Source organism: Myotis yumanensis, unplaced genomic scaffold (genome assembly GCF_028538775.1).
Source record: "Myotis yumanensis isolate MYYU_CA2020_CCGP unplaced genomic scaffold, mMyoYum1.0.hap1 SCAF_13, whole genome shotgun sequence".
In the NCBI taxonomy this organism is placed as follows: Eukaryota; Metazoa; Chordata; class Mammalia; order Chiroptera; family Vespertilionidae; genus Myotis; species Myotis yumanensis.
Window position 1 is genome coordinate 17,661,004 of NW_027223764.1, and position 14,401 is coordinate 17,675,404.

Here is a 14,401-nt window from a genome sequence, read left to right on the forward strand (position 1 = left end):
CCAGAAAGATTGTAAACTACCCAAAGAAAAAAGCTGGAATTAGAAAACATGCAGGGTTCTTAATCCTCATCCACGATTCCTCCTGTACTGGCAGCCTAGTCTAACTTGGGGAACGTTCCTGACCTTACGGGCCAAACTTGGTCTCTTAGAGAACAAACTTTCAAGGAAATCAAATTCTCTTCTAGGAAATGGCAGGGATGATCTATGGAGAGCTGGGAAAGTAACCTGGTAAAGGCTGGTTTGATGTTTGAGCTTCAAAGATTTCCAGGTCCTCAGAGCTCCAGGGATTCTGTTTCCACCAGTAGCAGGTGAAGACGCTGCTCAGCCCTGTCCTAGTTGGTAAAACCACCAGCAAAACTTTATAGACCACTCCAAATTCATTATCAGCAAAATCTGGTTTGGGTTGCTATTTTAATTACTTAATACCCATTTAGGCCCTGGCCGGTTTGGCTCACTGGATAGAGCGTCGGCCTGGGGACTGAAGAGTCCCGAATTCGGTTCTGGTCAGGGGCATGTACCTTGGTTGCGGGCACGTCCCCAGTGGGGGGTGTGCAGGAGGCGGCTGATCGATGCTTCTCTCTCATCGATGTTTCTGGCTCTCTATCCCTCTCCCTTCCTCTCTGAAAAGTCAATGGAATATATTTTTAAAAAAATACCCATTTAGAGGCTTGAAACTCAGAGGTCTTTAATCTATTGGGCTTCTTTTTTTTAAAATATATTTTATTGATTTTTTTACAGAGAGGAAGGGAGAGGGATAGAGAGTTAGAAACATCGATCAGCTGCCTCCTGCACACCCCCTCCTGGGGATGTGCCCGCAACCAAGGTACATGTCCTTGACTGGAATCGAACCCGGGACCCCTCAGTCCGCAGGCCGACGCTTTATCCACTGAGCCAAACCAGTCAGGGCTCTATTGGGCTTCTTTAGCCACAGCTGTCAGGTGATCTCCAGGCTTGGGTGGATGGGTGTTAAAAGGATTCAGTGAATCCCTTCTACATGAATGCTCCTACCTCAGGGCCAACTTTCCATTCTCCAAAAGAGACTGTAATTTCTCTATTCCCATTTCCATGCTCTTCTATTTTAAGCTAGCCAAATCCCTAATCATAGAAAAATTAATCTCTGGGTGATTTAAAACAGACATAATAGTTTAAAGGAAGAAAGAAGATGAAGGCTTTTAAAGGATTTTTCATGATAATCCCACTGCCATGTGATCTAGTTCAGATATTGATTCACTAGTTAGAGAGTATGATATTTTGGTCCCATTTCTTCCACAAGGCAGGAAAGTACAGCTTGAGAGATTAAGCTGTGAAACCACAAACAAGAGCACCACCAGGCATAAGTCTAAACGTTGCCCTGAATTCTCTCTCCCATCAATTAGAGGAAGCTCAGTGGTTACTGCTTATTCTGCAGACTGATGATGAAAAAAATAAAGATTTTGTTCCATAGAAAGTTGTTGGGAAGTGATGTTTGTCCCTTACAATTATTCCAGATTTGGGACAAACTTATCCATGTGCCCACAGAACCAAAGTCTGAATAATCAGTTTTGCTCTCCATACCATGCCTCTAAACCAGCGGTTCTCAACCTGTGGGTCGCGACCCCTTTGGCAGTCGAACGACCCTTTCACAGGGGTTGCCTAAGATCATCCTGCATATTAGATATTTACATTATGGCCGAGACCGGTTTGGCTCAGTGGATAGAGCGTCGGCCTGCGGACTGAGGGGTCCCGGGTTCGATTCCGGTCAGGGGCATGTGCCTGGGTTGCGGGCACATCCCCAGTGGGAGATGTGCAGGAGGCAGCTGATCGATGTTTCTCTCTCATCGATGTTTCTAGTTCTCTATCTCTCTCCCTTCCTCTCTGTAAAAAATCAATAAAATATATTTTTAAAAAAAAAGATATTTACATTATGATTCATAACAGTAGCAACATTACAGTTATGAAGTAGCAACGAAAATAATTTTATGGTTGGGTCACAACATGAGGAACTGTATTTAAAGGGCCAGAAGGTTGAGAACCACTGCTCTAAACTGTTCGTTGCTCTAGCACAGCGGTTCTCAACCTGTGGGTCGCGACCCCTTTGGAAGTCGAACAACCCTTTCACAGGGGTCGCCTAAGACCATTGGAAAACACATATATAATTACATATTGTTTTTGTGATTAATCACTATGCTTTAATTATGTTCAGTTTGTAACAATGAAAATACATCCTGCATATCAGATATTTACATTACGATTCATAACAGTAGCAAAATTACAGTTATGAAGTAGCAACGAAAATCATTTTATGGTTGGGGGTCACCACAACATGAGGAACTGTATTAAAGGATTGTGGCCTTAGGAAGGTTGAGAACCACTGCTCTAGCATAATGTCCTATCTCTAAAAGAAATAGTGCTGACCACAGAGTAGTCCTTCAGTAATGGTCAGTGGCAAACGGGACTGCCAGAGAGGAGAAGATCCAAGTAGTTGCAGGCAATTTTTATGGTAAAAGCAAAATAAGATCTCCTTGTCATCCATGGAGGAACAACAAAAGTCAAGCATACCTTTTCTCAGCCAGGAAGACCAAAACCTTTTCCTCGCCCTGACCGGTTTGGCTCAGTGGATAGAGCGTCGGCCTGTGGACTGAAGGGTCCCATGTTCGATTCTAGTCAAGGGCATGTACCTTGGTTGCGGGCACATCCCCAGTGGGGGATGTGCAGGAGGCAGCTAATCGATGTTTCGCTCTCGTAGATGTTTCTAACTCTCTATCCTTCTCCCTTCCTCTCTGTAAAAAATCAATAAAATATATTTTAAAAAGCAAACAAAACCTTTTTCTTTCTACTACCTGATAAACGTCTTCAAACTCAAAGGAAGATAACTTTTCCTGTAAAAATGAGAATGACCTACTCAGGGCATTGCCTCACTCCCTTCTCTGGATTTGTTATAGGGCTGAAATGCTCTATTTTTTAAAAAATATATATTTTATTGATTTTTTTTTACAGAGAGGAAGGGAGAGAGATAGAGAGTTAGAAACATCGATGAGAGAGAAACATTGATCAGCTGCCTCCTGCACATCTCCTACTGGGGATGTGCCCGCAACCCAGGTACATGCCCTTGACTGGAATCGAACCCGGGACCCTTCAGTCCGCAGGCTGACGCTCTATCCACTGAGCCAAACCAGTTTCGGCTGCTCTATTATCTTGACAAGAAACTGAAGAGACATTGGAGCTCTGATCTTTCGTTTTCTCTGAAGGGAGCTAATATAGCCTCCCACATTCCTTTACTTTGCTAAAACCAGACCTTCCCCAGAACTGATTATGGATCTCCCAATGAGGAACAACCCTCTTTTCTCCCAGAATCAATAAAGGTCTGTCCCTAACCTTGTAATTTCACCAGTCTAAGGACAGGCTCTCAGTGGCATTCTCACAACTAAGTTATTGGACAGCTTGGAATGGAAATTATGATGACAGAGAAGGAAAAAGCCAATTCTTCCTCCATAATCCATATTTATTCTTCCAAATTTAGGACTAGTTAAAAATAAACAAGAAGCACTGAAGCCCTGGTAGTGTGGCTCAGTTGGTTGAACGTCAGCCCATGTGCCGAAAGGTCGCCTGTTCAATTCCCTGTCAGAGCACATACCCAGGTTGCAGGTTCAATCCCTGGTTGGGGTGTATATGGAGGGCAACCAATCAATGTTTCTCCCTCCTCCTCCTCCCCCTTCTTCTCTCTCTCGAATCAGTGAAGGCATATCCTTGGGTGACGATTAAATTAAAAAAGAAACACTACAAAGATGTTCTCCAAGTAAATACCGTGGTGGATCACCACTGGGTCTAGTTGTGCCTAGACTCTGAAAAAGAGTTTCAACCAATAGCTAGTAATTTTTAAGATAACATTGTTAAGGGTATAGCTTTAGATTCAGCCTTCCTGAACTCATATCCTAGCTCTACCACTTACTAGCAGAGTGGAGCTGGGTGAGACTCAGTTTTCTCATCTGTAAAATGGGGATGATAATGTTTATCATATAGGGCCGATAGTGAGGATTAAATAAGGAAATGCATATATAAGGTGCCAAGCATACTGCTTGATACACAAAAAGTGCCTAATAACCTTAGCTGTATTATTATCTCTTTCATTTTAATGACCATGAATAACTGCTTTCTAGGACTTGAAATTCCAACTCCTGCCATAAATGAGCAAATGCTCCCCTCCCTGACTTTCTGGAAGAGACCTGTCTTTTACAGGCTTACCAATGAGGGATATACTGTGGCGGAAAGAACACATGCTTTAAGGTTTAAACATCAGCAGCTGTAGACAGGCAGAGTGGCAGGCTCTCTCCTGGAGAAACAAAAATGCTACTACTATTGATTTCCTCACTGGAATTGTGTCACAGCTTGATTCTCAGCACTCTGAAGGAAGAGACCCACTGTTACATTATAGATTTTTCATAGCACCTAACAGTCCTAAGAAACAGTAAACATTCAACATACTTGTAGACTAATTTAGTAACACTCAGGCCCAACCAAAAAGGAAAGGAATCTCTCATCAAGGTCACACAATAAGATTAGAGTTAGGCCATTACAGTACACCCAGCACTGTTCTCAGCACTCTGATAGTTTCTAAAGCCCTCAAAGCCATGTCCTGCCTTTAAGGAGCTAACAAGCAAAATGGGGAGTCAAGATAAACCACCATGAAGGGCATGCCCACAGATGTAAGCACATAATAGGGTTCAGCTGGTAACACTAAGTGTGGATTGGAGTCAGCTACAAAACTAACCAGTGAATAGGCAGCCAGGTTGAAGTCACGTCACACCTTTTAAGACAGGGAAAAGGACGGAATCCAAGGTCTCTTCTATTTTGTCTGCCACCTCCTCTACTTTACATTACTGTGTCAGCTAATTCTGAAGGCAAGATTCTCCATCAGCGAGCAGGGGCCCTGAGACGTCAGCTGTAGGGACAGCCATTACCTCTGACAGGTCTGTGACTCTGGCACTGACAATTTAGGCTCCGCCTCAAAGGCAGATTGTTCAGACTCAGCTCTGATGCTGAAAATAAGTCCTACAAAAAGGATGAGCAGCCCTAGCCGGTTTGGCTCAGTGGATAGAGCATCGGCCTGCAGACTAAAGGGTCCCAGTTCGATTCTGGCCAAGGGCACATGCCTGGGTTGTGGGCTCAATCCTCCCACCCCAGAAGGGGGTGTGCAGGAGGCAGCCAATCAACGATTGTCTCTCATCATTGATGTTTCTATCTCTCTATCACTCTCGTTTCCTCTCTGAAATCAATGGGGGGGTGGGGGGGGAAGGATGAGCAAAAGGTAAAAAGGATGGGAAGTAATGTTACTTGACTCCCAAAATACACAATCCATAGTTTTAATTTCTTAGAAACCAGGTTTGATCCATTCTGAACTGCCCTTGTGAGATGTGTTCAAACTGAGAAGAAGGTAATGAACACAAGCTTGCTGTCAGGTCATATCGTTTTCCTTAGTTGTCCCCTAATTCTCATTCGGCTGGGAATTCAGTCCAACAGCAATTTGAGATTAAGCAATTTTTCAGGCACAGGACAGAGCCTCTCTGACATCAAGGTTGGATAGCCATTGCCAGGAACTTTACCAGCTTGAATGTTCTCCTTTGCTGCTGTCTTCAGGGTAGAAGTTATTTCCCATTTTGAAGGCTCTGTTTTAAAAAATGGGGCACAGGCTCTTGAATAGACTGTGAGGAATGTCTATTGTGTGTGTTAGGGGGAGGGTGTGGGTCTCTCTGACATTTAGTCAGCAATTTTGAACTAACTTCGTGCACTGGGACCTCTTTCCTTCCTGATCCTGATGTCACCACGAGCCTCAGAATCTGTATGACGCAAGGCTGGCCTCTGTGGGTATTTCTGATCAGTTTTTCTTCAGTATAACTTGTATCCCTTTGCACTACCAAGATTGGTAAGGTTGGCAGTGGTAGGTACTGGGTATTCTCTGACTTTTGACTGATACATTGCCAGTTAACTCAGGATAGTGTGGTCATTATGGGAAGCCTGCTTTCTTATTGAACAGAGAAAGTAGATTTTTCTCCTCACCAGAATCTGCCGTATCCTGAATGAATATGTGCAAGGCCCTCCAGGCTTATGGTTAACTCTATCTGGGGATAAGCAGAACTGCCAAATGCTCATTGTCACCAGAAAGAAGCTTTCATCATATAATTAATAACGATTTATTGCAGTGGTTCTCAACCTTCCTAATGCCGCGACCCTTTAATACAGTTCCTCGTGTTGTGGTGACCCCAAATTTCATTGTTACAAATTGAACATAATTAAAGCATAGTGATTAATCACAAAAACAATATGTAATTATATATGTGTTTTCCGATGGTCTTAGGCGACCCCTGTGAAAGGGTCGTTCGACCTCCAAAGGGGTCACGACCCACAGGTTGAGAACCGCTGATTTATTGACTATTCCTTATGTGCCAGACATTGGACAATCATCTCTTTTCATTCTCACATCAGCCTTATGAGGTAGTGTTATCTCCATTTCACAGATAAGAAAACTGAGGCTCAAAGACATTATGTGTATATGTTTACATAGCTAATTAGTGGTCAATGGGACCAAAATTCAGGTCTCTCTGACCTTAAGGCCTATGTCATGCCCTTCCCCTCAAGAGACCTCATGGGAGGGGTTTAGGTTCACCCCGCCCCCCAGTTTGTTCTTCCCTAAACTGAGGCCTTTTGTGTCTTCCACTTAAAACCAGAAGATGTTCCTTTGTGATGAAGAATCATTTATGCACATAGGATCGTTGAGATAGTTTGAAATGGGCTGTGAAAACAGTTACCTTGAGTCCCAAGAACTCTCCAGGTAGTTGTTTAGTCATTGGGATGATGTTTCCATCAATTGTATGTTACTTTTAGGAATTCAACATTTTATTCCCATCTCATTTTAGGAAGACAAATTCAAGTTCCATTTTATAGAGAGAAGAGCTAAGGCTCCAAGAGGTTAAGTGATTGTCTGAGATCCGATAGTAAGAGCGGGACTACCCGTTCTGTTCTGTCAGGCCTCTGGCCAGGACCCACGTTTCTGTCTGGTGAGGGTCTCGGGGGTGGGGAGCAGGTATGGACTCCTTAGAGAGCATGTGGCTTACAGGTGATTTACTGACTTTGGAGCTACTTTGAGCTGAGGTGGTGAGCATGGTTCTAGGAAGCCCGCAATCCCAACAGCTGATGACAGAAGGTAGGCTTGTACTTGGAAGATGGATTAGGGAGGCATCTCAGCCAGGATGAGGCCAGGAAGCCAGAGACCAAGGCTGAAAATTATGGTAAAACCTAAGGTCGTTAGGCACAAGTGCTGCCCTTGCCACGTCCCAGGCCGTTGTTGAGTGTGAGGTCCAAATAGGACATGTTCCTAAAGTGTGGAGTTAGAGAAGGCAAAGTCCCAAACTAAGTCCCGAATGGGCTAGAGCCCTGACTTGAGTTTAGAATGTCTTCTTTTAGGAATTTAAGAGAAATGATGAGGGCAGGAGATGACAAAGGCTTGGTGAACTGAAGGGCAACTTTCCCTTGGGTAAAAGGGGGCAAAAAGAAGTAAGGTCTGCCCTAACCGGTTTGGCTCAGTGGATAGAGCATCGGCCTTCGGACTCAAGGGTCCCAGGTTCGATTCCGGTCAAAGGCATGTACCTTGGTTGTGGGCACATCCCCAGTGGAGAGTGTGCAGGAGGCAGCTGATCGATGTTTCTCTCTCATCGATGTTTCTAACTCTCTATCCTTCTCCCTTCCTCTCTGTAAAAAATCAATAAAATATATTTTAAAAAAAAGAAAAGAAGTAAGGTCTGGACAGAGGAGAGCTGGGATCATGCATTAAGTCCAGCAAGGCCTGTGGTTTTCTTCTAGGGGGCTGGCAGTGCAGGGGCCTTGTTTGCTTTCACCTCCCTGCAAAAAAACAAATGAAGCTGTTCTGGCAAAAATCAACTTCACTGGAAAAGGAAAAATCCCTGTTCTGAGTGAGATCTCAGAGCTTCCATTCTGCCCTGGCAGGAAGAGAAAGTCCAGGTGATCAAGGCAGCCAGCCTTGCCTGAGGTGTGAGGCTCTTGGAATGAAGCATCTCTTGACATCCTCACTTTCTCAGAAATTGGCTTTAGCATGATATTTGTCTTTTGGCAACTGACACCCTTCAGGAAAGGCTGAGCCCATGTTGCCGAGGCTGCCATTGTTCAGGGTTTGGGCAGCATGTATTCTTCTATTCTGCCTGGTTTCTGGGGGCTGGTTCATCTTGGAGGCGTTTGGCCTTTTTCCGGACTTGAGCCATTCACTTCTGAGCCAAGACCTTGGCTGTAGATATTCCAGCCTTGAACATAGTCCAGGTGTATAAAAGGACCAGGTTACCTTATGGGCGATTGCCATTGCTGGGTACTGGCCCACCTCCTGTCAGAGCTTTCAAATGGAATTTGAAGCAAGAAAGCCAGCTCATACTGGGGTCTTGGGATACATCGGCAAAATCACCTGAGGAGCTCTGGAGTAGTGATCCTAGAGCAGGGGTGGGCAAACTTTTTGACTCGAGGGCCACAATGGGTTCTTAAACTGGACTGGAGGGCCGGAACAAAAGCATGGATGGAGTGTTTGTGTGAACTAATATAAATTCAAAGTAAACATCATTACATAAAAGGATATGGTCTTTTTTTTTTTTTTTTTTTTTTAGTTTTATTCATTTCAAACGGGCTGGATCCGGCCCGTGGGCCGTAGTTTGCCCACGGTATCCTAGAGCCTAGGCCAGACTTTTGTCCCTTCCCCCCAGACTCGGGTACACAGCCTTCCCAGTGTTCTCCATCCATACTCTCCCCTCAGGAATTCTTGGCAGGCAGAAGTGTTTGCTACCAAATGAAGTCTGCCCTGGCACAAGACTAAATTGCTGAGAACAGCCCAGAGGCACCTTTGCGCCCTTCAGGAGTTTATCCTTGATCCCTCTGACCAGTCCTGACTCTAGCTTATCCCCTTCACCCTTATCTGCTGTTAGAGCTAAGCCTCTCTCATTACTCATTCTCCTAAGCTTCCTACTGAGCAGGGAGCTCTCCATGACATCATAGACTTCCCTCCCAGGTCAGATCAAGTTGCAAAATAGCTACCACCCAGATTGTCAGAGTGAACAGTCATTTCCTCTCCTGGTCTCTCTTTCTGCCCAGCTCATTTCTTCTAATTTGATGTAGTGCCTTTCTTCCTAATTGTCCTTGCCTTTAATTCATGGTCTTATAAACTGCAGTCATATCAGGACCAGCTATGAGAGTCCCTTCCTTTTGGAACAACAGAGATCCAAGGTTCCTGGTGTCAGTTGAGTCTGAATCCCTACCATAGAAAGTCAGAGAGAGGTATGATGGGGGAGAGACCCACATCAGAACAAAAGATGAGGTTACCTGTAGCTTAGTCTAGAACAGCCGTGGGCAAACTACAGCCCGTTTGAAATGAATAAAACTAAAAAAAAAAAAAAAGACCGTACCCTTTTATGTAATGATGTTTACTCTGAATTTATATTAGTTCACACAAACACTCCATCCATGCTTTTGTTCCGGCCCTCCGGTCCAGTTTAAGAACCCATTGTGGCCCTCAAGTCAAAAAGTTTGCCCACCCCTGGTCTAGAAAGTGTTCTCTACACACCAAAGCTGAGATACCCAAAAGTTCGATCCAGGCAATAGATAGGAAGACTGAGTTGGCATTGAGAGATGAAAACAAGTGGCAGATGGTGCTGAGGAACATCCCAGAACTGAAGAAATATGGTTCCCAAAAAGGAAGAAGGAAGGATACATTGGCAAAGTCTTACGGAGCTGCTGTGGCAACCTGGCCAGAGAAAGCTGCAGGATGTGGCTGGAACACATTTCTGGTCTGGGGACATTGGTTATTCCGTCACCTCTTTCATGCTCTTTTACCACAGCCCTAGTAAACAGCCTTGGTGGCCAGGCTGACTAGTCAGGAAAAGTGGGGAACGGAAGAGATTAGAAAGTGATCCTGAAATCCTGAGGAATTGCTCCCCGTGTTTAGGGATTTTTTTGGGGGGGTGGTGGTTATTAAGTAGTGAGCAATGCAGTAGGGCAGCAGGAGGGGTATGCTTGGGGGCAAGTAATCTAGGGGTTGCCTGTACTAAGCCCTGCCTGGCTCTTGACCTCCCCTAGGTGCTGGAGGTAGTACGAGCCAACTATGACACACTCACACTGAAGCTGCAGGATGGCCTGGACCAGTATGAGCGCTATTCGGAGCAGCACAAGGAAGCTGCCTTCTTCAAAGAGCTGGTAAGTCTGCCCTGCTCCATTTCTATCTGTGTCTTCTGGGGACCCTTTCCCAACCACTTGGTTCTACTCTGCAGCTGAGCGTCTAGCAGCTGAGAACAACTGCAGTATTCCAAAGGCTGGTGAGGTGTGCAAACTTCTCTCCCAAAGCAGCGCAGGACCAGGCAGTGAGAGAAGACATTCCCCAGGGTACTGGTGCCAGGTTGGGAAGGGTGAGAAGCCTGAGACAGCACTGCCCACCTCTCTTCTGCAGCCATAGAGACAGCCCTTGCACAGCTCCAGCTGGGCCTGGGGTTTGACATGTGTTCCCAGTGGCAGCTCTGGCTCATTACTCCTTATCCTGTCTAGAGAGCAACTAATAAGAATAATTGATTCTTCTCCTTATGCAGTCACTTTCTAAATTCCTAACTGGTTCCTGGTCTGAGTGTCCCTCCCCCACCCCCCAAACCAAGTTCTCTAGTCTTCACTCTCTGTCCCTACTCCCACTTTCCAGTCACTCAGCTTCCTACAGCCTCCATCCATGGCCACCTGGAGCAGTGAGCATTTGCTCTGCCTCCTACTCCACCTCCCAGTCAGCATCTCTTCACAGAACTGGCCTCTCCCTGTTGATGGTCCCCCTCCTGCACACTGCTCAGAGCTACTCTCAGGAAAAGTTCAACCTCCCTGTAGTCCTGCCACTCCGCCTGCCTGGTTGCACATGAACATCCCGGCTGAGGGCTGAGACCAGGACACACAGGCCTCTGTACCTACTTCCCATGTCCTCAGACCTCCCACTGCTGGGCAGAAATTGCATCAGCCCAGCTTTTACTACTCTCTGCTGACTGAGTCCAAGATGAAGATTCTGGATTTTATTTAGCTCATCTGTCTTGAACTAAACACAGCCCAACTCTGACCCTAACTTGACATTTCCAGGATTTGGGACTTCCCCAGGGTGAGGAAGACATACTCTGGGTTGAGTTAGCTGGTAAAAAGGGAAGCCTTTAGTGTAAGGAAATAGAGTATTTTTATGGGGTAGTTGGCAAGTCTTTAAGGTGATGGAGAATTACTGGGATCAACTTAACAAAGAGACTAAGTTATTGGGAGATGGAGATGGCTGTGGAGGAGAACATTAGAGGAGCTCTATCTCAAGGCTCTTTGACACCAGCTGCTACCTTACTCAGCTCTCCTTATACCTGTACCTCTGGCATAGGGGAGCAGAGACAGTCTGGTAGGGTTGGAGCTAATGAGCTTGAGATGCTTGCTGTTTGCCATGCCTCCTTTTCCTCTGCTCCCAGCCTGACGACTACATTATCTTTCCCATAGCAAAGCAGAAATGGAAGGAAAACTCCCTGGACTTTGGGGCCCAGCAGAGTTACGCACTCTTTTTCTCCTTCCTCCCTCCTCCCCTTTTCTCTCATACAACATTCACATCTATTTCCTATGAATGGATCTCCTTCCAGAGTCAGCTTGGCCCTCTGACCCCTTTTCCATCCATCTTTTCCCTGCTGACACAGGCACCACTTCCTGCAAGGTTCTGGGTCTGTGGGTAGAAGACATGTGAGGTGAGCAGGAAGGACACAGCAAGGGCACACTCCAGACTTCCTCTAAAGTAGGAGCGCATATTTGTGGTATGGAAAGAGGGCTGGACTAGGAATTAAGAAACCTGGGTCCTGCCCCAGGCCTGGGACTCACTAGCCATATGGCCTGATCCTGGTCATCGTCCTCCATGGATCATACTCCTGTCATCTATGCCAGATAAGGCCTGCATCTCTAAACATTCTTCCCAACCCAAAAAGGTAGATAAATACAAAGGGAGAGTGAGAAGACTAGAAATGCATCCAAAAGGGGGTAGTTCCAGAGTGTGAGCCCACTAGCATCAGTTTCTCCTCCATCACCCTGTGCAAGGCCCAGCAAGGACAAAGGCCTGCCCTGTCCTTACTTGTCTGTGCTGCTTCCACCACTTTAGGTGCTCAGATCCTCCTCTCACATCCACGAGAGCTTCTGTCTCCCAGTCTCCTTTTCTTCCCCCATCACCGAGCTGTTTGCTCATTTGCCTTCCAGGATGATAGCTATTAAGGGTTTATTTCCTGAGAGAAACTTCTAGCACTGAATCTTGGCCTTGTGCCTCAAACACTGCCCTCTACTGTTTGTAACAACTCTCTCTTCTTTTCTCTCTGCCTGTGTTCTTCCTATCTCCCCCCACCCTTTCCCAGGTTCGATCCATTAGCACCAACGTCCGGAGAAACCTGGCCTTCCACACACTCAGCCAGGAAGTCCTGCTCAAGGAGTTCTCCACTATCTCCTGAGACCAGCCGCTGACTGCCCTTACCCATGAGGCTTTTGGGCTGGAGGGGGAGTCAGAGGAGAGGGGGCTGTCCCCAAGGTTGGAGAACAACACAGACACCCAGTTCTCTCGGTGAAGGCCATGCTTCAGGGGAGCTTGGACAGCAGAGGCCAGGAGGGGCAAGCCAGGGATAATCTTATTTGGGGAGGGGTGGGTGGGCACAGAGAGAAGGCTCCCTGGACATCCCTTCACATTTCTAATCGCAATTACAAGTTGAGGCTACTGACTAATTTTCAGGCGCTGTTGGGGCAAGCCTTAGGGTGATGCCAGTACCCTGAGGATCAAGGGCTCTCCAAGGCTTCTGAAAACAGACAACTCTCAGATGTAGGTGGAACTAATTCTGCTTCCTTTGGCCTGGGGCTCAGCTGGACGTGAAATCTGTCTCCCCTGCCCCCGCTATCACTCTGTCCAGTCATTAGGACTCTTAGCTCAGGCTTAGGGTAGGGTAGGAATGGAGTATCTTTTTCTGTTTTCTAAATCCAAAGCTGACTTATCTGGGAGACTGAAGATTAGAATCCACCCAGTGCTCTGCTGTCCAGCCATCACTTTCTGGATTTGATTCTTGGTACCAGGAGTACCTGTTACCTTTCCCCTGCCTTCCACCCATTGACTCATCACACCTTAGGGTCACAACTTTAGCTTTTCATTTTCAAATCTGGTTTAAACTGTCTTTAGGATGTTTGTGTGAAATAAACATTGACAGGTTTTCTGGAGCCCTCAGGTGCCTACTTAGCTGGTTCCTTTTCCAGCAGCCTCCCACCTCCCTAGCCACCCCTCCTCTGGGAGCCTTGCCTGCCTCTGCCTGGCTCCCTCCACGTGTTCCACCCCCTCACCCGGCTGTTGTTTACATCCAGCCTGCCTGAGAATTTCCTCTGGGGAGGGATCTGTTTCTAGTGTGGTTTGGTGCCTAGGATGGAGAGAACCTGCTGGGGGCATAGTACCCTCCATCCAAAAGAGGCCAGGTGAGCATCATGGAGAGGCCATCCCGTCTACCCACATTGTGGGTGAAGCCACAGGCAAGACTCCTGACATCTGAGAATTTGGCCTGTGATTTCTCCTCTGAACGGCCTCCATAGGACTACTGGAGGCTTTCCCTACCCAACAGCTGCCTCCTAAGTAGCTGCTGCTCTGAGATCCTCCCTTTCTAAAACACTTCCTAAAGCCTCAGGATGGCAGGGAGCAAGCAGCGCAGGAAGAGTCTAGGAGTGAGTGCAGGGACCTCCCTGGCTACTGTTCCACTTAAACTTCCAGGGAGGGATACTGGCCCCCCAACCCCCTCTTGGCACCAGGGTTCTGCCTCCAGCATTGGGCAGATAATGCACTATGAATCCAGTACCAGAGAATCCACCAACATGCTGCCATGGACAGGTGTAGATTAAGAGATCAGCAGCTGGGTCACCTCTGCTCACTAGATGCATAGCTCAACCTGGGGCATTTAGTGGAACTGGAGCTGGAAGCTGGTGGCAAGCTGAAATGATTAAAAATTGATTTGTATGGGACAGTCTTTTTAGTGTCTTTCTTTTTCCTTAATCTCTTACCCAGAACTCATTTCTCAAATACATTGTTAAGGTAATTTCCAGGTACTGGTCCCATTTGGCTATGGGGGCCCTGCCTATCCTTATAGACTCTCCTCTGGAGTCTCCTGGCCACAGAGGAAGCAAATTCAGTTCAGAGAAGTCCTGTGGATGGAAAGAGGGAGAAGAAAGTCCCCTTATCTCCAAACTCGGTATTGAGGAGGGCAGCCAGCCCATTATGGACCCCTGCTAGTCCTTCCTATGAAGTGAATAAGTGCAGGTCAAGGGCATGAAGTCATAAAGGATTCCAATGTCAAGGCCCTTCCATCTCTGGCCTATACACCTTATG

General features: G+C 46.5%; 1 protein-coding gene across 2 annotated transcripts in view; it reads left to right on the top strand.

The window, feature by feature from the left end:
- ARMH3 (armadillo like helical domain containing 3) overlaps positions 1 to 14,037 on the top strand; it is a 151,548-nt gene extending 137,511 nt beyond the window's left edge. For both annotated transcript variants that reach the window (XM_070432442.1, XM_070432443.1), the window contains exons 25-26: positions 10,102 to 10,218; positions 12,408 to 14,037. In XM_070432442.1, the coding sequence (XP_070288543.1) occupies positions 10,102 to 10,218; positions 12,408 to 12,500 (210 nt within the window). In that variant the 3' untranslated portion in view covers positions 12,501 to 14,037. The remainder of the gene's footprint in view (positions 1 to 10,101; positions 10,219 to 12,407) is intronic.
- Positions 14,038 to 14,401: the final 364 nt, after the last annotated feature.